Genomic DNA, 27,118 nt, shown 5'->3' on the forward strand with positions numbered 1-27,118 from the left:
TTGAGTGTGTCCTTTTCTGAGTGGTAAGGATTCGCGGAAGCCTTGTGCCCTTATAGACGAGATGGCGCGGAGATAACATATTCACGAATGATCGGAGGCCAAAAAGGTCGCGGAGGAGTCCGTATCGACAGTTACACCGAACCGATTAAGGTGTAACTGGAAGGAAATTCACGGTTTTTGTGCCCTAGTGAGCTAAAGGATTCGTAGTATCTGGTTAGAAAACGTTAAAAAAATCGTTTGGATTTCAGGAAAAAGTTTTGCTGTTTGTGATCACTCTTAGACAGTATTCTCAAAAATCATATTTCATGCAGTAGGCTATGAGTATACTCTTCATAGTAGGCTATCCGTTGCCACAACTTGGTAGAAACATAGTAACCTATGGCTGTAGAATATTTTTATTTGCATTTCAACTACAGCACGTTATACACGTATTATTTCGCACTTGCACTACTAAACGATGAAAAATTTCTCATACATTCCCTTCACACATGTTGATGTGTATCTTTGAAAAATAGTTTTTCTGTATTAATTTGACTAAGCAAATACACTTTTAGAACATTAGTGCACCTTATTGTTTCCAGTAATCGTTTTACTATTTGATTGCGATTAATGTGAATTGTGTAGCAGCACAACAACACCGTTTACCGTATCGCAAAAGGATTTACGCGATCAGCTCATGGAAAACTGTTCCAATGGATTCTGTGCGATGCTTAGCCCCCATGCATTGCTCTAATAGAGTTAACCCGTTGCACCATAGAACGTTATACTGTATTGTGTCTACCCTCTAAACTGTCGTCGCATAACCACTCTAACCTGAACCTGTCGGTCGTACGCTCACCAGTTATGCAAAACGATTATGTACCGTGGTCGTGGCTGATCACGCGAGTCTCTGCTTACTGGTCATGTCCCTGCCATGGTCCTGGATTAGTGAATGGCTCGCATCGTAAACTGCACAAAATTATGCGCCCATCATAAGCCATGAACCCAGAGCGCATCCTTCCCCGGGAAAAGATAGAATGACACGAGCAGGATAAGTGCAATCCCCGTATGGCCATGGCAAAATATATTTGTGCTGCACTGCTGTCAGCATCGACATCGAGGGGAGCGATAAATTTGGCCACGTTATAGCGTAAACGCGAATTGGAATTGGGCTTGGTTAAACGAAAGCGACCGAGACAGTGTGTCTCGGTCTCCATCGGTTTGATCCTTCGCTGTAAACCATTCCCCGGACCAGTCGGCATTTAAACCGTGGATTAATGAAGTGGACTCTAGCCGGTCTAGCCGTGCGTTTGGTTTACATTCCGGTGCCCCTGGAGCGCTGTTATCGCTTATCGGACCGGGTAGCGCAGTAATCACTGTATCACTGCAAAAGGATATTCAATTTTGCACACCGCGTACATCCGCGCACCGAACTGCACGAACTGCTAAACCACAGCCGAAATGTTGGTTTTATCACGCAGCATTAAGCCCGACGAGAAACGGTTACGTTCCCTTGGACGTGTGTTCCCCGTGAAAGTGTGATGCGCGCGTGCCTCGGGAATCGATGTGGGAGTCCTTTATTTGTCGGCTTTTAATTGCCCGTTCCTAGCCCGTAGGGATATCATCATCATCACCATCATCGCCATCATCATCATTATTATTTCGAGGGAAGGCTTTCAAAGACGTGGCCGTCGATGGAAAATGGTACGGAAAATGTTTTGCACTCCATTCGACCGGGCCCAGTGGCAAACTTTGAATTGATGAAATGAAATGGGCTCCAGTTATAGGGCCTCGGAAAGGGAACACACACACATCCATATGCTCCCGCTAAACACACACACATCCATATGCTCCCGGTACCATTAGCACATCCTCTACTCCAGCTGCTTCCCGGCTGCAGGACGTGGCGTTATTCGGCGCGGCCATTTTGCCCTGGCGTAGAGTTATGGTTTCTCGAGGCCGATGCCGGTTGAAATCAACGGAGCTCTCCATGGAGCAGCGAACGTGTGCTGGGAGCCAATTCTGAAAATAAATTAATTTGAAACATTTCCAGGGTCGTGTATCGTACCACGGTACCGTGTGCTGGCTGGTCTGGTGCGATCCCAAATAGCGGATGGCGAGTCGAGAGCGCCGCGTCCCTTTCCAGGGGCCTTACGCCACTTCTCGTCGACGATTCAACGATTGGGATTCGAGGCCCCTAGCGATGATGCACCGGTGGCGGTGGGGTATCATTGGGTTCAGGGTGGAAACTTCCAATCCTGACTTCCAATAATGATGTGTCAATAGAGGCAACATTATAAATGTTTGAACACTTTATGATGGGATCGCGGCGGTGGTCGCTGGAGTTTTACCGCGTCGCATTTTCGCTGTCCAATTGCCTGAAAAATGCAATTAACGATTGAAAAAGATATCGATATCGCGCTGCTGTTGCTGATGGTCTGTTCGATTTGGTTTTATGCAATCAATTCGATGAGCCGGGGCCACTCGAAACTTTTCCTTCTATTCCTACTCCACACTGTGGAAGATTCCTGACCATTTGACCATCGCGAAATGGAAGGCAATAACAATGGCCTCTCGTCTCGTTTCGCATCGTCCATACTCATCATTTTATCGTACGAAATGGCATTCAAATCGGGTTTTATAGTGCAACAAACAGTAGCAGCAGCAGCAGCACTAACTCTGAATGTAAAATCCCGAGCACCAGGACTAGACAACAAGGGTGCAAAGGGTTGCGAACGACGACGAGGACGATACATACAGCGAGAGGTGGTGCGCACCGACCAGCAACTTCAATGATGAAATCCCGAATCCGAGCCTGGTGGCCGCAAGCCAGGGCCGGGCCAGCGCGCCCCATCTCTCGTGTGTAATTTATGAATGCGTAAACAGATCGTAAAAATCGCAAATGTGTCTGCTCCGCCGAGCGCACAACTCGCCATTTTTGTCGTGTTCAGAGTATGTCGCCAGGCCTCTGGATTGCATTGGCCATATGGGAGGACCACGGAGGGAAACGGGTATGGAGGGATAATGTCGGTGTCTTTACGTGCCAACCGACCGACCGTGCCCCGAGATGGACAAACAATGGTTTTCATCCACCGGCGGTGTGGCCCCAGCCATCATCCAGGCTTAATGACACACACACACACACACGGGCGCACAGGGACGAGAGGACGTTCGGCGTTCTTTTGGTTTCAAGGAGAAACATCTAGAGCGACGAAACCAACGACAACGACGACGGAGACGCTATGCAAATAATGCGTTCTACTTCTCCTCACCAGGCGCCTCACCAAGTCAAGGTTTATGTTTTGTTTTTCTTGTTCTCAATCTCTACGTGGAGGACGGGCGCGCGGTGTTCAGAAGTCAGCAGTAGTCGGTCGGACGTCGGTCGGAGATTGTTGGCGCCGTCCACGTCCATCCCACACTCGAATTGCATCCCTCAAATAGACTTTCTTTAATTGGATTGGACGTATGCCTTTCTTTGTTCGTACGGTTAAGGTGTCTGGAGATAAGATGCCGATTGTTTGGAGACCGATACCGTGTCTAGATGTCTAATTCGAAAATTACAAACAACATTCATCGAGGATCCCATACGGCATCCGATAATCCGGATCAGACAATTCGGAACTTCAAGTGGCCTAACTAGTGGCTCTAGTTGTAGTCTCGGAGGTTTTCCATTTAAAATGTATACAAACACAAATGCATAGACCATCTACAGGGCTACGGGCTATCAAGAGGAGCTGTGCTCCATGTTTACCTTTGATACCACCGCAGCACCATTGTGTCTGGGAATCGAAATCAACGGTTCGGCTAGTGCTAGTGGTCGAGAAGATCGATGAAAAGGATACCGACCTGGAGGTGACACGAGCACACGAGTATCCTTTGGAATCGTTTCTCCAATTGAATTCCCCAGATTCCTCGGGCGGGAACACGTTTTAATCGATTCCATGCAGCAGCAAGTGTCGACCGGAGGAGAGATTTACGCAACCAACCACCATCCGGATGGTAGCAGCGCGAACCAACCGGACCAATGCTACCAGATCGGAGATAGTGTTGTCCCTCACTTGAAAGAATGGAATGCATTTGTGGACCGCCACACGGACCCCCGGTGTCCGTCCAATTCGTCAACGGTTGGATACGGATTGCTGGAGATTTGTAAACACAATCAAGGATTGTAGTGTTGCTGCTGTTGCTACTGCTGCTGCTGCTGCTGCTTCTTCTGTGCGCTTCCAAATCAGGATTCATCGTCCAACCGATTCATTCATCCATCCATCCATCCGGCCGGCCGACTGACCGTCCGTCCAGGTTATTGAGCTGTAAATCTTCGTTCGCTTCGATGTATGGTTGAGCTCCGGTCCGTACCAAAATGGTCTGACGTCGGAGCCCTTATCGATTTTCTCGTTCAACCCTTGTCTCGAGCATTGGACAGCGTTGGACATATGGGGCAGTGCTGATCCGGGCAGTAGAGACGTTGCCGGATCCCGTTTTTCGAACGGTTCGGCTCGACCTCGACCTTCAGACCTTCCTCTCTTTTGCGAGCTTACGATTGGATGTGTACTGCCGTTGGCGCGTAACGATTGCCCGACCTGTATGCGCTGTATGCTAGTAACGGATATCGGCCAGAGACCTCGTCACCTGTCTCTGCAACAACCACCGATCCTTCTCCACAGGGCACTCTTGTCTGCAGGGTGAAGAACGGGAGTGTACCAATCGTCGGTAAACGGTATTAACAGCTCACCGGGCTTTTCATGATGTATTCCCGTGTAACGGTGACGATGGGGATGCCTTGGGGCCGGATGTACACTAGCGTAATGTTTTGAACCTAGTTTAACCTTCCGTACCGACGGACTTCCCCCGGAACTTGGTCCCAATTCTGCTTCCATGCCTAACATGCTTCCATTGCGCGAAGTGGTGAGGGTCTCATTGTTTGGGGACAATTCCAGAGCAACCGAGTAGAAGAGGAGGACCAAGACAAGGAGTCAGTCAGCTTGTTCAATGCTGGATCGACCATTGTCCCCAACGTGGTGTGGACACCATAACAGTGTTGCTTCAATTGTGTTCGGCATTGGAATGGAGTTCAGGTTGTGTAGCTACAACGTCCATTTGAGTAAGCAATAGATTGTTGTTGAAGTGACTGTTCTGATTGGTTGTGTGAATTATTCTGTGATGAATTATAGGGCACATGCTCTGCCTGTGACGCAGCTATAAAGAACTCCTGGTGAACTCCTCCTCCTCCTGCTCATCATATGCTGCAATAGTTCAGTCTAATCGTCCATCTTCTTCGATCGTGCTCGAGTCGTACTGTCCCTAAGGGGTGAGGTCAATCTCTTGTTGACTCTTCCTTCCTGATCTGTCTGTCTGGTCGTAGTCCTGGTCGTAGTATTGTATTTGACTAACCTACTGGAGATAGTCTATACAGGAGCGGATGAATAGAACACCCAATGGTGGTGAAGTTTCTACAACGTAGCTCAGTTGTGGAGTCACAACAGCCTCCATAGTGTATGGCAGTCATGAGCGCAGAGTCAGCGCCCATGTAAAGAACCCATTTATACCAGTTCATCGCTTCATTGGGCATCGTTTTGCCTGTATTTACATTTCGCTAAACACCCGGGACACAGGCAACTCCCGAGGCAACCAACCAACCACCCAACCAACAGTAGACTGGCTTCCTGGAGCGACAGCATTTGCACAGAACACAGATCGTCACCGACACCGCATACCGTTTGCATCCTCAGGCGAGCGCGTCATCAGTGAGCGAAAAGGTGGTGACCTCATTCACCGTGCCAGCCAAATTCTCCCACATACACGTTGTCTCGTTCTCTTCCTCGTCGTCGTCGTCGTCGTCGTCATCATCAGCATCACAGAAGACGCCATGTGAGGTTGCTGCTGCTGCCGCAAGGGTTAGCACCGGGAAGAGAGAGAAAGGATGGTGGTGGCGGATGCATTGGAATTTCGCAAATGTTCCCGCTTCTCGCGCCACCTCAGTGTACCGGTACTCCTTCCTCCTCCCGGTGGCATTCAATGGAAGTCATTATGCGAAATGTTTCCGAATCCGCGGATCTACGGGGGAACTGCTGACTGCTGTGGATGGAAGAAGCATGTTCGAGGAAGCTGTGTGTGTGTGTGTGTGTATGTCTTGTGGTCGGTTCCCTGCAAACCGAGGAGTTGAATCGGATAAACGGCTAGGGGTTTCGCCGAGTCCTTCCTCGCTAATCCCGTCGCTTGCCTCGTCGTGCCATTGCTTCGAGTGAAATGGAAGGGACGTCATTCAGCACGTCCCTACGCTTCCATGTGCTCACGGCTGTGTGGTGAAACCAGCTCGTAACGCCTCGTCGGTGGTCTAGAGAGTAAGTAGCCTACCAGCCGCCACCACCGCTACCGCCGCCACCGCCGCCGTCGGTACTTGCTGCCCTGGTCGCTCGCAGCGACGGATCCTTGGTTTCCGCATATGATCCAAGCAGCCCAAGCCATTCAAATCGAGTATTTGCTCTGATGCTTCGCAGATTAATTTTCCATTCGTTCGCTCGCTTGCTTTGCCTTTTGCCAAACGAAAAATGTTTTAACGCTTCGTTAAATCCGGACCCAATTCCGCATTAGCTCTGCCGAGTTTGAGGTGGGGTAAGCTTTGAGTGAGTTTTTAAATTTTGTGTAATAATGGCCCTCCATCCCGTCAACCGCCGGGCGGCATGCTATCGTTCAGTGGCTAGTACGGCAAACGGGCATTAGTGAGTTTTAAAATATATATATATATTTCTGCTTTCTGCTTTCAAGCAAACACCGAGCATCAACAGGAGGGGGAAAGATGAAGATTTTCATTTCAATTCCGGTGCGGAGCGCGCACATCGTGGCGTAGCACCGGCCGCATGAATGTTGCTCTAATTTATCGACGCTAATTCAATTTAGCGATTATGCTAATCCTCTCGCATCTTCGGCTTAAGGCGCAATTAACGTCGAATGAAATCTTAATTGAGAGCGAAGCACAACTCCTCGGGTGGCAGCGAGCCAGGATCAACCTGACCTGGTGCAAGGATTGGAAGCTTCGGCAACAACCCACTCAACTGAAAATCAACTTCTCGTTTGGTTTGGTAACGGGGCTCGTTAATGCATTGCACCCATTGTGTGTCGATTATTTATTCGAAATTATTCCAAAATGCTCATTGTATGCCGGAATGTTGGCGCGTCGCTTAACTTGTGTGTTTGTGTGACCTTCGTGATGCGTATCTTCGCCCCTTCTCTACAGCATAAGATGATGAGGGATTGTTTGATCCCCACAGGAGACCTATACAGGCTTTTGATCATCCCGGTTGGGCAGGATGAATATTTTATCCCATTTTTTATCGATATTTCCCATCATCCTTCGTGTGTTACGCAACCGTTTTCAAATTGCACAGTACCGGATCGGCATAAATTGACGGAGAGAGCAGGGAAGAGAGAGAGAGAGAGAGAGAGAAAGAGCTAGAGATAAAGAATCCCTATGCACACCTTTCTGTTTGGTAAATAAAAAGCTTTTCACCGTACGGCGCGTTATCTGGCCGAGCGTTCAGGTTGTGTGTTTGAATCCTTTTCCCGTAACATTACGATAACATCCTCTCGGCGTGAAGGATCTCTTAATGGTTTCCTGCAATGCTACCAAAGGAGATACGTCAAAACGGATAACTACACAGATGGAAGCACCCGCCGATCCGATTTCTCGAGTAATCATTTTTACTCTGGCGTAAGGATCTTACACACCGCGAGAGTGTGTGTTTTGTGTGATTTAATCTAAAAAGGATCGCAAAGAAAAGCACCATTACCGAGGTCGAGTACCCTTCATCAGCAACCTCAAGCTCACTCAATGGACTACTGTGTGTTAATGTGCGTACCGTTTACGTCGGCAGAATCCCTCTGACAGACAGTTAATTAACGCAAGTGGATTAGCTTTTCACTCGCTATCACCGGCAATCGACACCGGTGTACAAGCAACCGTGTCGTGCGTTTATACGGTTTCTTTGTTGGAAAGTTTTCTTATCAATTACGCAGCGTCTAAACAGAAGAGAGGTTCCACATTTTTCATTTACCAACTGGATGTTTTTAAAGGAGAAAAAAAACCCAGAGCAAATGGTTCCAGATCGTTTGCTGCATTCGATGGATGGCTAGTTACATCCTACTCATTCGTTGACAAACTCAATTTGTGGTGCTACAACCCTCTTCAAGGGGTCGCTTTTTTGTTCCAATTCAACGTCCTGAAATGGAACGGCCTTACATTTACACAAGAAGTACCCGCTGCAGATCGTTGAACGGCAACAGCGAAGTACCCTTCAAATGTACACAGATGGTGTGCAGCGTGCAACTTAAGCTCTGCCGCGAATTGAATGATTGCTAGCTACGAGCTTCTTCCCCACACAAATCCACACTCCCACGTGTACGCAGCTGTCGTCGGCGCGGGTCAGTCACTCGATGGTGGAACATGATGATGCCATTGCTGCTGCTGCTAATGGGGGCATCGAATTGAAGTTAACTCTGTTAGCGCAGTTCCGGGGTCATCGATTGCGCTTGTTCTCAGCATATTCCGTGAAGCAGCTACTCTACCTCGGCTAATTCACTTTTAAAAATTGCAATTGACCAGCTCTAGCGCGCCAGATGTTGGCTAGAGTTTAGAGCATTATTGGATGTTTTTTTTTTTGGATCATTGAACAGCATCACACGAGAGTAAGTAGCCGGTATTAAGGCTGTTGCTTCACTACTTTGCACAGTCAACTATTGTGCAACTATTAGTACTAGTCTTCTTTGTGGTAGCTTCTGTGGCGAAAATCTTATTCCACCATCTGCGCAAATAACCATTTTTGCGAACGAAAACGACGAATTGCCAAAGAGTTACTTGCGGGGGTCCCCCATGAAGCTGGACGACGTATGTGCGTGGATCTGTAATCCGTTGAGCCACATTCCAGTCACGTTCGTCGTGAATAGGTTAGCAGAACTCCGTAGCTAGAGGGTTTCGGGAGGATACTTGGGTCATTGCAGCACCTCAAAATAATGTTGTTAGTAAGCACTCCTACGGAGCGGAAAGGAAAAGTTATGCTTCATCTATCTCCATTGTATCTATTAACATTATTTGAAGGTTAATGTTCCTTAAACCAACACTCTATCAATGTTCATGCATCAGTGGAAAGCTAATCTGTAGCTGGAGCTCCGTTCTTCAAATGTTGAACAGATCCTTTTGTGATAGCAAAACAGCCAATATTATCCTTTGAGTCCTCTCTGAGGCTAGAAAGAAATGAAATGTAGTACAATGTAGACGACGGCGCATACTGTTTTCATGTTTTCTACAAACCAACATAAAAATAAAACACACCGCAAGCATATTGCCCACCAGTTGCTTCTCCTCCAGCCATTCCAACATTTCATTTGTCCGTGTTGTGTTATGCTGTACAACCTGGTCAACGCTACATTTCATTCTATTTATGCGAAATGGCCCCTTGTTTTTTCCGTCTATTTCAATCGTCCGTTTACCACATTGTATTTTCTAACCGCAAACCAACAAATCCTTCACATACGTGCTGGATAGAACAAAACCTGTGGCTGGGGATGTGCCCCGGGTTAATGTACCTCTCCCTTTCTCTCTCGCTCTCCAGCCGTTTTTAGTGGACATTTGAAGCCACTGTGATAAAGCAACCACGCGTGGCGGTCTTGGTGCCAGGTTGAGGACAGGACTAGCTCGACAAACTGTGTACCGATACCGATGATTTGAAGCGATTTGTTCCAACAAAGGGAGGGACTCATGCCGCGTTGGTTTCGTTTTAACTTTGAACTTTTAATTTGTGGAAAAGTTCCAGAGAGGCGAAAGTTTTCATGATCTGCGTATTTTGCAATATTCTGTTCACAATTTCATCAAACTTCTGCTGCCGTGTGGTCAAAAGTATTTATTTAAGTACTTTTCCATCGTGATCCTGGTCTAGGGTGCCACGGTAGAACTTTGTCCAATCAATGATTCTCAAAGTGGATGAAAAAGGAAAAGGTATTTGGCCCCAAATTTGACCGCAAACATATCCCGTATCTTTCCTCTTCGCATTTCGATTCTGATTTCGTTTGATCGATCGCAATTCTGAGGGGGTGCCACCTCCCATTGAGAGAACATTGTTTCTCGCTGTTGGAAATTGAATTTTTCAATCAATCGTGTACCATTCGGCTCATTAATTATTTTCAGCGCAATTATACCGGTAATGTAATTGTTGGTTTTCGTTCTGTTCTCTACTCCACCACAGGGACAACGAGGATAGACAGCAGCAGTGTGGGGCATCCGAGAGAGGGGATCCGTACGAGCTTTTCGAACAGCACCACCGTCTCCGGACTGCAGCGCACTACCCCCCGGGTACCACTACATCAGGTGTATCTCTGTACAGAATTAGTTGTAAGTTGAGCGATGTAAGGCCTTACACCGTACAGTTTGTTTTTTATGTGTTTAGTTTAGTATTAGCACCCTTTTTTGCACGTGGTAGGAGAGTTGCTGCACACCCCAGGGATCGAGCGGGCATCGAGAAGCGTGTACCAAAGATTAGGGTACCAGCATTATGTGTGGTAAACGCACACTGCAGCAGACAGGCACGTTCAGGCTTTTAAAGGATTTCATCAGTTGCTTTAAGAAGAAGAGTTCAGTTGCGTCCATGGGCGCATTCCGGATAGATCAGAAAGGGAAACGAGAGTGAGGAGTGATTTGATTTGCAATAGTAACACACACATGCCATCCCTCCATCCGCGCACGGTGCAATAAGCGAACCCGGGACAAAGACTAAGCGCAAATCACCTCATAACGTGTACGTGTAGAGAACCAGAACCGCGGCAGCGCATTACTCAAGCATAACCGCCGGCGGTCACTCGTGGTGCACGTGCCAGAACCGAATGGATCAACCATAGATAACGCAACAAAGCAAACAAAACAAACATGAAACCATATCAACTACCAACAGTTAGGTGTAGAAAGCGCGAAAGTCGCAAACGAAGAAAGAACCATAAACACAAAAAGAAACATAGAACATAGAACAACATTTTGTGCTAGCGATAATTTAATGGAAAATAAGCTCTATAAAAAAAGACAAAAAATAATAACAAGTACCCTATTCACAAACATCCAAAACGCCATAGCAAAGGAATGGAGAGCAACGGGAGGCAAACAAACAGACTAAACTGCACCGAGACGAGCAAGCACAAACACACGACGGTCGGTAATGAGAGAAGTGGAAAAAGATACCGCGGGCATCTCGCGCAAACGCAAAAGTTTGTCCAGATTAGCGCCAATCACGCATTTTTTTGGTTTTGTTTTAGGTTTTAGACCAACCCCTTTCACCACCGTCCGTCCCCTGCAGGCACGAGTGCACGAGATTGATTTCCCCCGTTGAGCCGTGCTTTCAGCATTCTATCATCAACCCCAAGAGATCGAAAGAACGGAGAAGAACAAAAGTTGCAAACAACTTCATTATCGAATTTAAAAACAACAAAAAAAAGCGGGAACAATCCGCCCACCCCGCTCCCCATTCTTCCTCTGCTTCTGCTTCGGTCACTCGCGTAATAAGCAAGGAAGGGTGGGTAGCGTAAGGATGAAGGATGTCAAAATAATTAATATCTCCCCCACCCACCGGTCGCCGAACACAAGATAGAAAAGAATCTTTAAACTTAACCAAACAAACCAACTCCACCAACGCACCGCCGTCCTGTCCGGGAAAACCGCTTTCTTACCACCAAGGAATTGGCTACACTCGCTTTTGAACGCTGACCAGTCGAGCGGTCAATTTTCCACTTTCTTTTTTTTCTTTTGCGCTGATTTGGGAGCCCTTGGAGGAACCGGAGAATCGTTTAAATTTGTCCGGTTTCTTGCCCGATAGCTTTCCCGAAGGAAATCAACGGAAAGGCCGGCGCTTCCAGGACCTCAACCAACCAGCCGCCAGCATGCCGCTAACCGCGTTAGGGCTAGAGCGTGCTTGGAATGAGGTTAATTTAATGTTATAGTTCTGATCCTTTCTTATCAACAGCGTTCGCTCTCTTTCTCTCTTCGCCTATCACAGTATCTTTTTATTAGTTCACTTAAAGATCCCTATCCATTTCCGGTTGTGGCCTGCCCTTCTGTCCCTCGCTTCGATGATGAGAATCTCCCGACGCCCCGACGAATGGTCAACCTTTTTCTATCGGCGCTCGATAACGGGGAAGCGCATCCCTTTCGGAAATGGCGAAGGAAAAGGTTTATTCGGGGCTGGCAGGAGGTTTATCCTTCCTTACCTTAAACCCACCCGACCCCTGGGATGCTGGGAAGTGATCGATGGATGGATGGGACCGACCGACCGACCGACTGACACCACCGGGAGCGTTGTCTGAGACATTTGCGACGATTTATTGCGGTTAACTCTGTGTGTACCATGCCGGGGTGATGTAAGTGGTATGGTAGAAGCTTCTGCCTGCCTGGAGCGTTCACTGCAAAGTGAGTCATTCCTATCCGGAAGAGCGTACGTTTCAATTCTCCTGCCCACGCGTGTCCTTTTTACTAGCTGGTCGGGCTGCAGCTCCGCCGTTGTCCGCTCCACCGTTGCATCTCGTTCTCGATTGGTAGCGTGTGGATGTAGCTGGACAGGAAAGAGATAAATTAAGGCGAAGCACACGAGGCAAAGGATCATTACACCACCATAATACCCAATCCACACCCTCTGTGGCAAGTAGAGGGGATCCATTTCTCCCTCTCTCTCTCTTTTTCACGATTGGTGTGAATAGGTCATCCTCGCCGCCTGATACCCAATCGTTGGCAAAGGAGCAACGCTCTAGCGTGGCAGTATATACGGTAGAAAATGATAAAAACCAAATGGCCAATCGAAAGGGAGAAAATGGTTCGAAAACAAAAGCTTCGCCGAAGCTTCCATTTTGCTACGATATCCCTTTTCCAGAGAGACGGGCCGGAGGATCGACGGACAATTAATCAATCAGAGGAGTGTTTTAACAAATGACAAAAGGACGTTTGAAGCGATTGGTAAGAAAATTAATTTAAAATACAATCTGACAAGCGCAAACAGCAGTAGGCGGGACAGAGATGGGTTTGATGATGAATCGCAGGACTCTGAGATAGGATAGCGAGGGTTACAAGAACAATCTAGTAGGCTTGCTAACAGCAAAAACCAAACTATGTGAAGAGACACACGGAGTGTCAGGGACGGTGCACGCAGATTGTAGCGCTTTTTTTTTTGCTGAACGTACAGGCCACACATTTGTACAGAGCATAATTGTTAGCAGTGATAGGATGTAAGTGGTGAGTGATTTCGAAAAGTGTGTGAGGATAGGTGTGCGAGCTAATTTGAAAACAAATGTAACAAACTGGTAGTGACTGCAGCAGCAGCAAGAGCAAACCACTAAACACACAGTAAGCTTAAGAAGAAAGTGGCTTACGGAGGTTACACAAATATTAAAAACCGGAGCTGAAAATAAAACCGTAAGTGAAGTGAAGTAAAACATTTATGTTCGATTTCATCGAGGATGCAGAGTGTCTTCGCGGTATTGTTGAAAGAATTGTGCATTCAAAATTTTGTGGCTGTATCCGAAGCCTGCTGAGACGAGATGGAACGACAGTATCGACATTGACGCTACATCAAGGCGGCGGAGTGATTTTCTGTGGCAGGCCAAGACCGCTCGTCGGTTCCCTGATAAGTAAGTATCTGAAATCTGTTATTTGCAATTAAATTTCGTCAATTGATATGACCATGATGTGTAGAGTTTTTCCGTAACTCAAAAGTCGTTACAGGTCGATTAGTAATAAATATATTTATGTAGAATTCCTTTCGTTTCGCCTTCGAGTAAATAGCCTAGTCAGTACAAAGCGTTCTGTGGTAGTGTTGTACAAAAGGATCAGAAGGCCGTTTCCGATTCGTACCTTTGGTTCGCATGCCTGTTCAATAAGTAAAGCAACAGGTAGCGCGAGATAGCGAGAGATAGAGATAGGGGGAAAGTTAATAATACAATTAGAGGGAATGCCGATCTAACTATCACCTTCACAATTTGTTGCTCTATGTCTTTCCTTGCACTTTATAACACAAAATATTCCGATAACGATTTGAGGTAAGCGATAGCTTTAGAGGGCAGACAGCAAGCCAGATGAGCACTCGTTGGCACTCTTTGTCTTTCAGTGGTAGTTTGTCAAAGGCAAACGTTTTAAGAGGGAAGGCTTCTTTGACCGCAACACCGGCAGCCAGTTCTGTATCCTAGTAACTCAACTGTTGTTAACGATAATCTTCATAGAGAACTTTAACGTAACATTAACAAAGCATACCCCGATAGGTTGTTAGCCATAGTAGAAACAGAAATGAAAGTGGTATCCGCTCATGTAACGGATCATCTGGTCGATTGTTGTGTAGAGCGTTTCCCAAATCTGCATCGAACACTGGGACACTCAAGGAAACGCCACAACCGCCAACCCAGCCAGTCAACGGATGATGAAATCAAAGTAGTGACTGTTCGATTAGAATCCGCTCGAAGCCGGCCGGTGGTCCGAAGGTGAAGTTGTCCAGCACTATGTCGAGGATGGCACCGTCATCGACGAACAGACAGGGATGCACTGTACCACGGACGTTCAGCACCGGTATGTTGAGATTGCGACCGTTCAGGTAGAAGTTTAACTCTACGTGATCGTACGCAACGCCTATCGTGTCTCCTTCCTGGGGTAGTCCGTTACTGTTTGCAGCCACCGTACCGACCGGTGTTGCAGAAGGGAAAACTGGTGCAGAGACAGGTGTCATTAATTCGACAGACGCAGCGCCATCGGTTGCATGTTCCGGTCGTTTGCTGGCATCGGCTTCCGATGCTCCCACTGCTGTGCTGCCTTCTAACCGATGGATTGCCTCGCCGCCGTGAAGAACCAGGTGGTTGGAGGTGAGACACCACGATTCCTTATCCTTTCCTCCGACCGCCTGGTTCAGGTCGGTTTGTGGTGTTGCTAGGCCGATCGACCAGTGGCCGGATTGTTGCAGCTTTACCTCGAAATATGATTTCGATTGCACGAGAGGTGCGTTCGCTAGCACGCCGCCAGTACCGCAGGCGCGTAATCCGCTCTTTATTATCACCACCTCATGGCCTGTAAAGCGGAAGAGAGATAAGAAACCCTGTTATGACTCTTGCTGGGAATTCCCCAAAAACGCACGCAGTGTATTACCCATATGGCATGAATCCAGCTGAACGGGGTTGTGGGATTTCTTGATGTGCACTGTTTGGGCTGGTAGCACGCCATTAAGGCAATTTTTGAGGCAACAAAACATTGCAGAGATCGCTGAACGAGCCGCAGCGCAGCCGGATGTTGAGTAATTTAAAGAATAATTCTGGAATAATTAGAGAATCCGATAATCTTCCTCTTCTCTTTCTATATCAATGAAGAGTTACCCCCGTGCAGTTTTTAAATCCAGCTTCCTGGGCCTAGAATTTGCTCTTATCAACTTTATCTTTATCGCAAAATTCACGAAAATGCTAAAAAATGTTAAAAACTCCCACCTTCTTGCAGCGATTTAACCAAAACAACGGTACAGTGCCACGCAGCTCATTTTTGGCTTAATTTTTTACTCTTTGACGAAAATTTTCCTTTTTTTCGCCAAGATGCTCTTATTCTATCCAACATCACTGTAAAATGTTCAATATCACGACGAAGACCGTGTTGAAGCTGAGTTGAATCTGAAGCGCGATTTAGCTGTGTACGCCCTTCAGAAATGGCTGTTACTGAAACACCTCATTCAAGTTTGAACGAACCGTTGCTAACGAATTGCGGGTCGAAAATTGGTCACGCAGGGCGCATCTTGAATATTTGATCAGATTCTACGAGTGCTTCTTTCAGTCTAGCGACATCGACGTGGAATAAGCATGAATTTCCTTACGACAATTTTAGACATTTTATTTCACTGTAAATTTGATTATCGATCATAATACGTAATCGGTAGTCTTTATCTAGCACTGAATTCTGCCACAAATGCCCGCCTTTTTCGCCCTGGTCGAGCAATACTACTGGGGTTACTACCAGTGTTAAGAGTCTTCACAGAGTACGCTACCACTTGCGTAGTATCGTGATTAAATTCGATATTCGCTCCAATCCGTTCGCTCTCATTCATCTCGTTATCACTTAATTTTGCCGCTTTCGTTCATAACTAAACCTAGTGCATAACAAATAATTTAATACATAATGCGTTCATCATGGACTTAACTCCATGCTATACCAAGGATCTTCCAAATCAACTGTTATTCCAACAGTGGCAGCAGTCGATAGTTGTGCGACTGTAACTCCGAGGGAATCGTTCACTTTTACTACAGGGAACAAGTTTTCTTTGTTTGCTTATCATACATACGTGAAGAATTAGATTAGTTTGTACAACGGAAAGGTGAACTAAACGCTCATAAATAAATAAAGTACTTAGCTAAAGCATTAACCGTCTAGCAGAAGCCGTGGCGCACCAGCCATCATCGTCCTTCTCTGGAGATCGCGGGGATCGCACCGTTTCGTTTATGTACAAAAGATGAAACATCACGTACGTGGTCCTACCTCTTTTACTTGCTCTCCATAATGTGGAGTGTGTTCCATATACGTAGCATCCGATCCCACGCACTCGTTGTAGATTAGTTGCAGCGTCTTTTAGTACGTCCCTCCTTTTTTCTTTTGTTTAGTGATGCTAATTTTCCATTATTGCGAGTAGTTTGGTTGATAAGAGGAGGGATTTTTTTTAAGGAAATTCCTTCTTGCATTTAGTCCGACCACATCCCTTACGCTGCAGGATAGACAGTGAGACACTTTATGCTTTAGAAGCGAAAGGATTCATCACCAACTAGCTCTGATCCAATCCGCGCACTGGCGCTATGTGGCATTTTGGAGAGTTTAAGATTATGTTTTTGAAACAAGCCCTATACCTCCAAGTTGCAGCAAGATTTCGTGTGCGCACCTGTCACTGGCATTCTCTGGCCACACAAAATAGTCTATCTTGGTTTTTATCATTCCTCGTCCCACCTAACTACGCGCTTCTACACTCTCTTAATTTTTCTCACTTTCCTTGCTTAAGTCTAATGATTGCTTTTAGCAAAACTTGTATCTGCTTATGCTCCTGCTTGTGCTGCTCTATCAGCTGGATCGTTGGATAGTTTTGGATGTTGGCTCGAAAATATGCTCTACAAACAACGAAATTCTGTCCAGGCATTCGAAAAGAGCATAGTTGTGGTGCTTTGTTCCGGCCAAAGTATCCGAATCATAACAGGGAGAAGATCGCGCACCAGAATTTAATAGTATACGGCCGGCCACAAACAACAGTGCAGTGCCGACAATACATACATATACACAGATACACACACGGACAAACACACATGAGCGTACAGCTACAGCATAGTTCGAACTACAAACATCGTCCTTTGTCCGCTTTCGAGCTCCTAGCTCTCGCCAATCAAGTCATCCGACGGAAACTTCCCTCGGATGCTAATGGTTCGTGGTCGTTAAGGATCGAAGAGATTGGTGCCAGCTTCCGGAAACTGCTCCGATAATTGGTGCGTTGCTGGGCCATCGTCCTCCGTACTGACCTAACCTGGCCTTCCCTGCATGCATGCCTTCTTCCCGCTGCATAGCGCTCCCCGTTTATACACTCTCGTGGTGATCGGCATGGCCAGCGATGAACTGTGCGGAGCAGAGTTTATTGTTGTCCTTCTTGCCGGCGGCACGTTGATGTACCGTCCGGTAGATGCAAATAATCAGCACCACCACCGCGAACAGGAGCGTTGCCGTGACGTAGACGAGCATGGACAGCTGCGATTCGCTAATGGCGGTCAGCTCGATCGGCGACAGCAGCACGTTCAGCTCGAGTGGCTGAGCCGAATTACCCGACACGATCTGGCAACGGTACCGGCCATAATGGTGCGCCTGGATGATCGGTATCGACAGGTACGAGCCAATGATTTGACCATCCTCGCTGTAAAAGACAATTAAAGATAGTCAATAGTAAGAACGACGTTGTTGAACACCGATGCTAGAATATGCGGCACCTCACCACAGGTACGTACCGTGTCACGTTCACCTGCTCCCCATCGGTGATGCTGTGCGGTTTGTCGTCAAACATCTGCATCCACTGTATCTGATTGGTGGCGTCCGGTAGATAGAGGTTGCCTACGAACGCCTCACAGTAGAACCGGACACTGTCCCCGACGTCGACCGTCAGATCCTTCGGTCGGAACGTTGGCATCGGATTGTCCAGCTTGTCTGTGTGCATGTGAGAGAAGATTCCGTGATTAGCTAGTACTCAGTGTTTACTACCTACGGATGATAACACATACCTTGCAGTCGCAGCTCGATGTTGTGGTGTATGGTGTGCGACTCGTTGCGCAGAATGCACGTGTAGTTGCCGACATCATTTTCCTCGAGCCGAGGACTGTAGATCGTCTGGTTGGCAGCCTCCGGGTACACGATGAACGAGGACACGTCCTTGCTCCAGGGGTGCGGTTTACCATTCTTAAACCTAAACGATAACATGGCAAAGGGAGAAATAGAGATGGGACGAGTAGGATTCATTAGTAATCTTTCGGACACGTGTACGTGGCACATGGCATGGCACGCGAACGGAGTTTGAGCGGCCTGACCAAGTGCCCTGTTCAACGATGATGACTATTATAGGAAAAGAGAGGGGGAAAACAAGGACAGTTAAATATTTATTTGCGTAACGAACTGAAGTGTTCCCAGATAGTCGTTCAGCTCGTCAGCAATTAGATAATTGATTTTTGCTGTACAGTACAGCATGCCTTGTCAATGTTGTAGGACCAAAACCGCACGAAAAAAACAAAAACGTAAATATGTACAAATGCAAATAACATTTGATAATGGTATGGGTCCTGGGTCCGGTGCCAACATAAAGGCAATTCTGCATTGCTCTTGACTGGAGTGTAGTGGAATCAGCAGATCGATCGGTTGCCTAGCGAGCGACTACCCGTTTGCTATGGAAACGGTGCAATATCCATTTGCCATTTGGGGACCCTCTCGCCCTTACATGTGGAGTAGGCCGTGTGCAACCAGGTCGGCGCAGAATGCACTCCTTGTTTTTCTCAACAAAAGAAAACGGTATTTGTTAAAAATGTGAAAAAAAAATTATTTTGAAATTATTGTATTTCATCGCGTATCAGATAGAATTCATTTCTTTGCTTGTCTGATTGGATCAGCTAACCGCTAACCATGTTGCTACCGATGTTGTTCGGTTCGATTCAGGAAAAAAGGGAACCAGTTTCCCTGGCAATGATCTAATTACCTCGGTAAGTGAAGCAAAATACACGCTTCAATGGAATGCACAATAGAACGGTGAATGTTGCGTTGAGCAGTCGTCTGTATGATCGCGGTGCGCTTGGTGACAACAAGCTATGCCAACCCCTGGCCCTGGTAGTACAATGTGGGGAGAGGCAAAAGTATCACGCGAGGGTGGCGAATACCATTCGAAACCAGCGCTACTCCACCGCTATTCCGATTCCGGATCATTAATTAGAATCTCGAACTGAGCGAAAAACTATTAATTGCTGGCGCTTTTGCACGCGTCAACTGCTGTTCCTCATGAGCCTGCCATTATTATTGCCGCTTCGGTGGATTCATCAATATATGGTCATACGACTCGATCTAATTGAGTTTTCAAAGTCATACCCTCGAGCTGGATCGCTTACACTTCAACTGCCTCACTCTTGTGCGAGTAAGAGAGAGAGAGAGAGAATGTGAATGCGAGCGAACGGTGACACTAACAACATTATCATGTAATCACATTTGAATAATTCTGTGCTCGTACTTGCTCGGCACTTTCCGCACAGTACAATCGATTGATTGGAGCGATAGATAAGTGAAACGGAGTGGTACCGTCGTTTACGCATCATCGCATCACCAAGACGCAGCAACGGCAACGACACAAACATTTCGCAGAATTGTGGACCATTTTTCACAGCCTCCAAAAGAGCGGGCCCACAGTGTAATCCACCCCGTGAGGTGCTTCAATGTGCCCCGCAAGATGACATAACGTAGCACGCGGCTCAAAGCAACACGTATATAGAGAGCACCACCAGCATGAAATCCTCCTTCTTTGGTCGACGGAGTCTTTTCATTTTGCAGCACCACCTGCCATACATGTTGCAAGGGAGAAGTTGTAAATCTGTTCCCAAATGGGTTTCGTATTGTTAAGGCAGATTGGTTGGGCAAAAGTGGTTAAAGAAAGTGAAGCAGTAACAAGGCGCCAGCCCAGCAAAGCCGCTAATTCCGATGGAATGTTCCCGTGACGCGCGCTGCCGTTCGGCCACTATGCTGCGCCAAATGGCGAGAGGGAGTGGTAGCAACTGCCGCCACCCATTTCCTTGGGCGTTTGTTTGTAAAACATTTAACCATCGAACAACAATTGAAACAATGTTGTTGCCGCCGGATCAGATTACCGTCAGACATCAGTCGGTGATGGGACGCCGGATGCAGCATCCAACTATGGGCCGAACTGACCGGTTGGCGAGTAGCTTTCATACGATTTCGCGAACTGAACCAATGTGTATCGTATATTCTGCTAATTATTGGAACAATTGATAGGAAAATCGTGCCACGAGCGCATCGTTCGAGCTACTGTTGGATTGTAATGCATGCATATGGCTTCATCTGCGTTACTCGAGCTTCGCGCAACATTAAAACGATTGATTGAAGTAGTATTCGTTCGCATTGGTTCGTCATTTGGTTGTCGGTGGTTTTTTTTTTCAGAAAATACGCACGATACATCAAGAAGAATATTGATCAACATTATTGGGTGCGTGTAGTCCGCTTTAAAACATGCTCATAATGACAGTCTAGCAGCCAGCGACTAGAGGATGCAATCTCCTAATAACAAGCGGTAGAGCGGTCGAACAGGATTCTCTTATCTGGTAGTAATTTAGAAAACACGCCATTCCATGTCTTTTAATGTTCCTTCTCTGGTCAAGCTGTACCACCGCCAAACATCCGCTCTCGCCCGGTGCACATTTCTCCCGGTGGCCGTTGGCTTGGTCGTTTTATTACTAATTTTACTTGTTTTCTACATTAAACAACACACGGATACAACCAGCGCCTTGCACCGTGTTGTGTGCAAACCCTTTGCGGACCTTCTAGGGGTGCTTTGGAGCCAGTATCACGCCGTACCGACACGTGAGTGTACCGTCCGTTGCCTTGAGCTAGACGATGATGATGATGATGATGGTGCCGGTCGTCGTCTACGCCGGACACCATTGCGTTCGGTTCTGTTTTGCATAATAATAAACTCGCAAAAAAGGCAAACCCCGACGGACCGACAGCAGCGGACAGTCGCGACAAAACGGAAACGAGAGACGGAACGGCACGTAATCTGGTTACCGCGAATCGGCGTCGCCACACGAACCAAGTCGGTTTGGCTTCGCGAGACAGAAAGAGAGAGAGAGAGAGAGAGAGGATCGCGCTTTCGTGGAAAGGGACATTGTCTTGAACGTGGCTCGAAATCAGCTGCTGTTGCTGCTTGGGCTCCCTATCCCGATCCTGCTGATGCTGGTGTGGCCCTATTCCACTCTCGCTCCAGGGTGAACCCTTCCTTTAATGTTGGCGAAGAGCATTTGCATCCACCAACACCATCGTCTGGGAGGAACCGCGCTCCAACCGTTTGAGTCCAAATCTGAACCAGCTTCCACGATGCGGTGCATTGCTTGGCTGAGCTCGCGGGCGACATTCGCCAATGGTCACCCAACCAGTAAACGAGGCTTATCGATGGTTGCCCATCTTTCCCGAGAACTTCGAGTGTTGTCCTCCGTGCCATTCCGAATATTCGAAACGTGGTATGCGCGGTCGGGGTCTTTGGGAGTGTGCATCCAGACGCGATTGAATTTTCGGAAATCTAGCATCGACAAGCCTGCATCATCATTCTGATGGTCCACAGCTTCTCGGCTCTTCTTGCATCAACGGGAAGTAAGGAATTAATTTGTGTCCATAACCCAAAAGAAGAATTCTGGTTGAAGGGAACTTCAGTTGAGGAATTCTATAATACACAGTGTCGATACGTTGGTAAAGGTGTCCAGGACTAAGTGGACACATTGGACTATTGTGCTGGAGAAGGATTTTTTTTTAATCAATGGGAGTCTGAACCCTACATCCAGTGCATCATGTCTCTTCGTGGCGTGAAGTGTAAGGCAGAAAAAAAGGATTCTGCGGCGGCACGAAAAGTGTGAGAAATGCGCAATTCGATACGATCGCCGACGGTGGTGAACGGTGGACCTGACTGACACAACCTGCCAACTGCCGGTCCTGCCAACCGGCAAGTAGAGCTCTACGTACACACCGGAGGAGCGCCACAGCATGTGGGAATACGATCTCTAAACCCGTGCATGACCATCGCTTGACGCTGCCAACCGGCAAACACCCGCAGGAACACTATTTCGTCTCTCTCTCTCTCTCTCTCTCTCTCTCTCTCTTTCTCTCTGTGTCCGTTCCTTCCTTACTCTCTTTGTGACGGTGGCTCATTTGCATCCATCCATGTGGACCGGACCGCACCGGACCCGGGGAACCACTTGAGTCGCCGGAGTGCGAACACTTCTTAGCCACAAAAAGCTCTGATTACAACCGATCCCCTCGCGTGTCTTTATCCCTTTCGTCGGCAGCACCGCGTGACACAGCATGACGACGACAATGGTCAGACTGCGCCCCTCCCCCCCCTCACAAGCCCTGCACGGGGAGTTGACTTCTGATGTAAACCGCACTAAAGACCTGCTCGGATTTGGATGCCAATAATGATGGCCCAATGAGGTAAACAGTTCGCTCTACCGGTCCCCTATACCCTCGTGTAATTCGATATGGGTGATTCCCTCCGTTACCTTGCCCCAAATATTGTCCTCGCCGCGCCGAGCCAAGCCGACTTCGCACACTTTCAGGCAGTCTAGAGGTTGCTTCTGGGCGATCTCTTTTGGAAGCGGCAGGTGGAGCGGCTTGATGTGCCCTAAAGTGTTCCTAATAACACGGACAACATATAACACCTTCTTGTCGGACCTTGAGCCCCCCCCCCCCCCCCCCCTTCCCCTGTCCGGCATTGGTCGGCATTGCGCGGTGGTGAGGAGCTTGCAGAACCAGAACCGACAGTACCTCGACTGAGGCGTACCGAGCGCCAGACAATCCCCGGTCACAGTCGCAGCTGTTGGGTGGTAGGGCATCGGCGACGCTGACCTGCGCTGCTGCTCTCCTACTCCTACTCCTCTGGTGGACTTGCGTATGCCTTGAAAGGTTTCCCTGCGCTCTGTTTGTTGTGCCGAAGCCAAAGCGTCTTTGACACCAGGCCGCCGCCAGCGGTCCGACGGTCCGATCCAAACACCTCACACTGACACCCTCCTTCTCCTCCCGGGGGTGACAGGCGACAAGAGCGCTAGCAAGAGCAAGAGCGCCGAGAGGTGTTCGATTTCGATGAAGCACCCCGGAACCCAACCCTTTTTTCGCTTGCAACGGTAAACACCACCGCACCAGCAGGACCGGAAGAACCCGAGACGACCAGAGCTTGCAAGTTTGCAGTTTTCTGCGGCCAGCGCTCTGATGGCCGGTGACACGATTGACAGCGAGTTCTGCCTTTGAGTGGCGGCGCGGGGATTTTCTGCCCGTCAAAGACATTCGGGGAAAAGAACCCGTGAGAACGGAAGCCTTAGGTTGAATCGCATGCCGAAGCGAACTACTTCGTCGTCCGCCGTACCAGTCACTTCGGGGAATCCCGCCCCGTGCCACCGATGTCGATTGTTTGAGTTTGCCTTTTTTTTTGTGCTCGAGAGAATGAGAAATAGACGGATTCAGTTGAAATTTGTTATCTGCAGTACCGTAACTTCAATAGTTCTGATTGTTCTGCTAGTTTTGTCCCAAACAATATGGAAAAGTTATGAACTTCTAACTTTATAGAGTTACATGACATTATAAAGCAGGGCCTGTAGTTCATGATACGGTCACCGCTTGTCATAGAATAATCATAGAATTTAATAAGTCTACGAGCGACTTTGTAAAGTATTTCAAACCTTGTGGAAAGAGAAATGGAGACTATATAGAGATTCAATAGTTTCAGTACGTATAAAAAATGATCCATGCATTAGTATTTGAGGCTGAATTCTAAGCTAAACTTAAGTCGGAATTGCTCGAGAAATTAAAAGAAGTAGCTGTCAACTACATTCATAAATGCAGTTTGCCATGCTTGTCGGCTCGAGCACTCTAAGACAATTCCAGAACACAAACCCAGACCAGAAACACGTGCCCTCTGTGGTCGAGACATTTTGTCAGCCAAGTCAATGTCAGGTCCAATGCACAATTAGAATAGCGGACACTTCTGTGAACTGTGGCGCCATATAGCGAGCGCATGTGGGCTCGTAGTTTACAAGTCAATAAATGCCGAAGTGCAATACATAACCACATCGACCGCGGAATTTGAACAGTTGACACAGAGAGCGAGAGAGCGAGAGAGTGAGACCCACACCACAGTTGCCCTGCATCAACCCTGCGTCTTCTCAGTTGCCTGGAACTTTGCAATCAATAATCATTTAATTAGCAGGTTCCGTGTCATATGTAGACCACAGCTGTCCATCCGTCACGTTCGTTGGTAACCGCGAGCATCACCACCAACTGTGGCAGCCAATCATTAAAAGCGAACATGAAACATGGCATGGGTGCATCAAGCTGCAGTAGCAGTCCACGGGGTTTGGAGATGTGGGCCCTTGCCTGTTTGTTCGCTGGCGCGCGTGCCTGTGGTCGCCAACATCCAGCTGTTCCAGCCAGCCATCGCCATCGGTTGCAAAGTAATCTCGCAAAACAAACGAATAAGACAGACGGATGGACAGGTCGATACGCAGGGCGATGTAAATATGTACCGATATTTATTGATAATTATTATCTTCCCCTCGTCCTCTCGTCAACTCTCTTCCGGCCCAACTACTCCTTTCATGCCCTAATGAACATAATGGTTTTCGCGGAACTCGCAGCACAGAAGGTGCCTTCTGTTGTCTGCCCAGTCCCCCATTCGCAGGATGAAAACAAGCTCGAACTAGCTCAAATTCTACGAATTCCAGGGCTTGAACCAGCAGCACCAGCTCCGTAAATAAGTCACTCAAATCGAACATCGAGCAACGAGTAAACGAATGTACGTCGCGCGAATCCATGCTGGGCGAGGGTCGTAGTGCAATCAACAAGTAGAGAGTTAAGTTGCGATAGTGGTTCTCCATCGTGGTTCCTAGAATACAACACAAACGGCTTTCGCACAATTCACGCTGCTTGTGATTGATAGGCGGGGTGGTCCAAGGTTATTATTATCATCATCATCATTATCAGATTCTCAATATGAGTATAATATGTGTTGGGGATGATGCTGTTGCGCGTTGCCTGATAAGCCAGGACGCGCAAAAAGTGTACAGGGGCCCTCCACGCTTCCAGGAAGCTTCCAAATTTTGTAATTCCCGCAAAAGCCCAAAATGTTTCGTACGTCGGCGCAGAAGACGCCTGCAGAACTGCTGCGCTGGAGAGAGATAACGAAACACGCACTGTATTGCATACGCCAGAAGCCGATTCCTAGAATTCCGGAACCCTAAGCTTAGGGCGGCCCCACGGGAACAGTGGGTTTGGGGTTTGGGTTCGGCTATCGGCTCTGGGAAGAAGATTAAAGTAAGATCGGCTAATGATAAGATACAGTTACGGGGTTTTAGGAACGGGACGATTGAGGATTTAATTTTGGCGAAATCCCAGACTGCATATCGGGCTAGCATCGGTGCTTTGTCGATACTAGGAATTAGTAGCGAAGCAGAAGATGTGCTCATTATCACCCAGGGTTCTCGGGCAACAATTGTGGCACATGCCCGATACGTGAGTCTGCAGTTGCACTGTAGTTAAGGCCTCCTGCTGCCCACTGCCGATGAGGTCTTCGGCAGCTCCTATATATCCCCGGGAATACTGGGAATGAGGTTGTCGTACAACATGCTATCGTTGCTATCGCTATGCGCATCGGCTAACAACACACACACCCGCCTTCCATGGTCCCATCGTCCGACAGAGCAAGCTGGTCTTCGTGCAGTTGAAGTGATGACAGATACGACAGCTATTATAGATATGGGTTAGTTCCGCGAAGTGTCCGATAAAAAAATATTCGTTCGATACGGATACGACGACGGGACGGAAAGGTCGAACGATGCCTCCTGGAACCGGTAGAACCCAGCTGCACCATTTACAATCCTCCGCTTCTATGTTGGATCATTATATTCTAAACTATGTGCCCGAGAAACACGGCTGAATGATAATGGCGGTAATGCAAGTATTACTAACGCACTGAGCCCGGATCCTTTATTGCTAGTAGAGCAACTGTCTAGACCGGTTCCGCAATCAACCGTAGATGATAGATAAACAAAACTCAGAACCCATCAGCTCGCGTCACGATCTAACCACGAGCAAAGATGGCCTTACCTCACCAAGGCCAAGGTATGGTTGGGAATGGTTTTTCGGGCAGTTGACGCATTTAAAAACAAACAAAAAATGAACGCGAACGCGCTTCAACTAGATCTAATCATGGATTTCAAGTGCAGCGTGCACTAACTAACAGGGCAGCTAGACGAAGCTAGTCGGAATGGAATGGACAGCCGTTTCGGCCAGCAATTGGGTTCCGAGAATGGTGAACACATAAAACAAAAGGTTCAAGCGATGTCGACGGCGGTTGCGGCGGCGTCAACGATGGATGCCTCTTTATGATGATACTGCATGGCGACAGGGACCGTTTATGTTGCCCCGAATTACGGCGGCCACACGCACTGGACGTCAACAACGGACACAGGAAGGCGGGAAGTTGTAGACAGCCCATGGTTCTGAATATGCAATCTCCCATGGGATCGTCGTCGAGAAGACAAGGAGTGTGTTGTTGTTGCTGCTGCTGCTGCTGCTGCTGCTGTCGCTCCTTTAGCACCCTAATTGGATCTCTCATTATCTCGCCCATTTCTCGGGATTGAATTTCATAAAAAAAAAGATTTGGATAAAACACCGCGAGAAGGCGCCGGTCACAACTTCCTGGAATCACTCAAGGACGAAGAGTAGCGCGTTGATGGCCAGTTCCGCGTGTGGTCGCGTCATAGCGAATGCAGACAACCATACTCGGACCCGGACGGATCCAACACATCATCGCGATCCCATTGGGACTCGCTG

The 27,118-nt window shown here is 47.8% G+C and overlaps 3 protein-coding genes across 3 annotated transcripts in view; 1 reads left to right on the forward strand and 2 right to left on the reverse strand.

Annotated features, from left to right (window-relative positions):
* The window catches only part of LOC125950999 (heparan-sulfate 6-O-sulfotransferase 2), a 61,988-nt gene extending 50,514 nt beyond the window's left edge, over positions 1–11,474 (forward strand). The window contains exon 7 of the mRNA XM_049679475.1: positions 10,215–11,474. The gene's annotated coding sequence lies outside the window, so the exon portion shown is untranslated. The remainder of the gene's footprint in view (positions 1–10,214) is intronic.
* A 2,243-nt stretch (positions 11,475–13,717) lies between these two features.
* LOC125951019 (SPRY domain-containing protein 7) lies at positions 13,718–15,499 on the reverse strand. Its single transcript, XM_049679513.1, has 3 exons — positions 15,352–15,499; positions 15,128–15,290; positions 13,718–15,049 (listed from the first exon to the last, which is right to left on the reverse strand). The coding sequence occupies exons 2-3, from the start codon at positions 15,228–15,230 to the stop codon at positions 14,418–14,420; spliced, it is 735 nt and encodes a 244-aa protein (XP_049535470.1). The 5' UTR covers positions 15,231–15,290; positions 15,352–15,499; the 3' UTR covers positions 13,718–14,417.
* A 208-nt stretch (positions 15,500–15,707) lies between these two features.
* The window catches only part of LOC125951013 (fibroblast growth factor receptor 1-like), a 30,819-nt gene continuing 19,408 nt past the window's right edge, over positions 15,708–27,118 (reverse strand). The window contains exons 3-5 of the mRNA XM_049679498.1: positions 18,262–18,443; positions 17,992–18,187; positions 15,708–17,900 (exon numbers count right to left, since the gene is read on the reverse strand). Coding sequence (XP_049535455.1) covers positions 17,570–17,900; positions 17,992–18,187; positions 18,262–18,443 — 709 coding nt within the window. The 3' untranslated portion in view covers positions 15,708–17,569. The remainder of the gene's footprint in view (positions 17,901–17,991; positions 18,188–18,261; positions 18,444–27,118) is intronic.

The sequence above is a fragment of the Anopheles darlingi genome, chromosome 2 (assembly GCF_943734745.1).
Source record: "Anopheles darlingi chromosome 2, idAnoDarlMG_H_01, whole genome shotgun sequence".
Taxonomy (NCBI): Eukaryota; Metazoa; Arthropoda; class Insecta; order Diptera; family Culicidae; genus Anopheles; species Anopheles darlingi.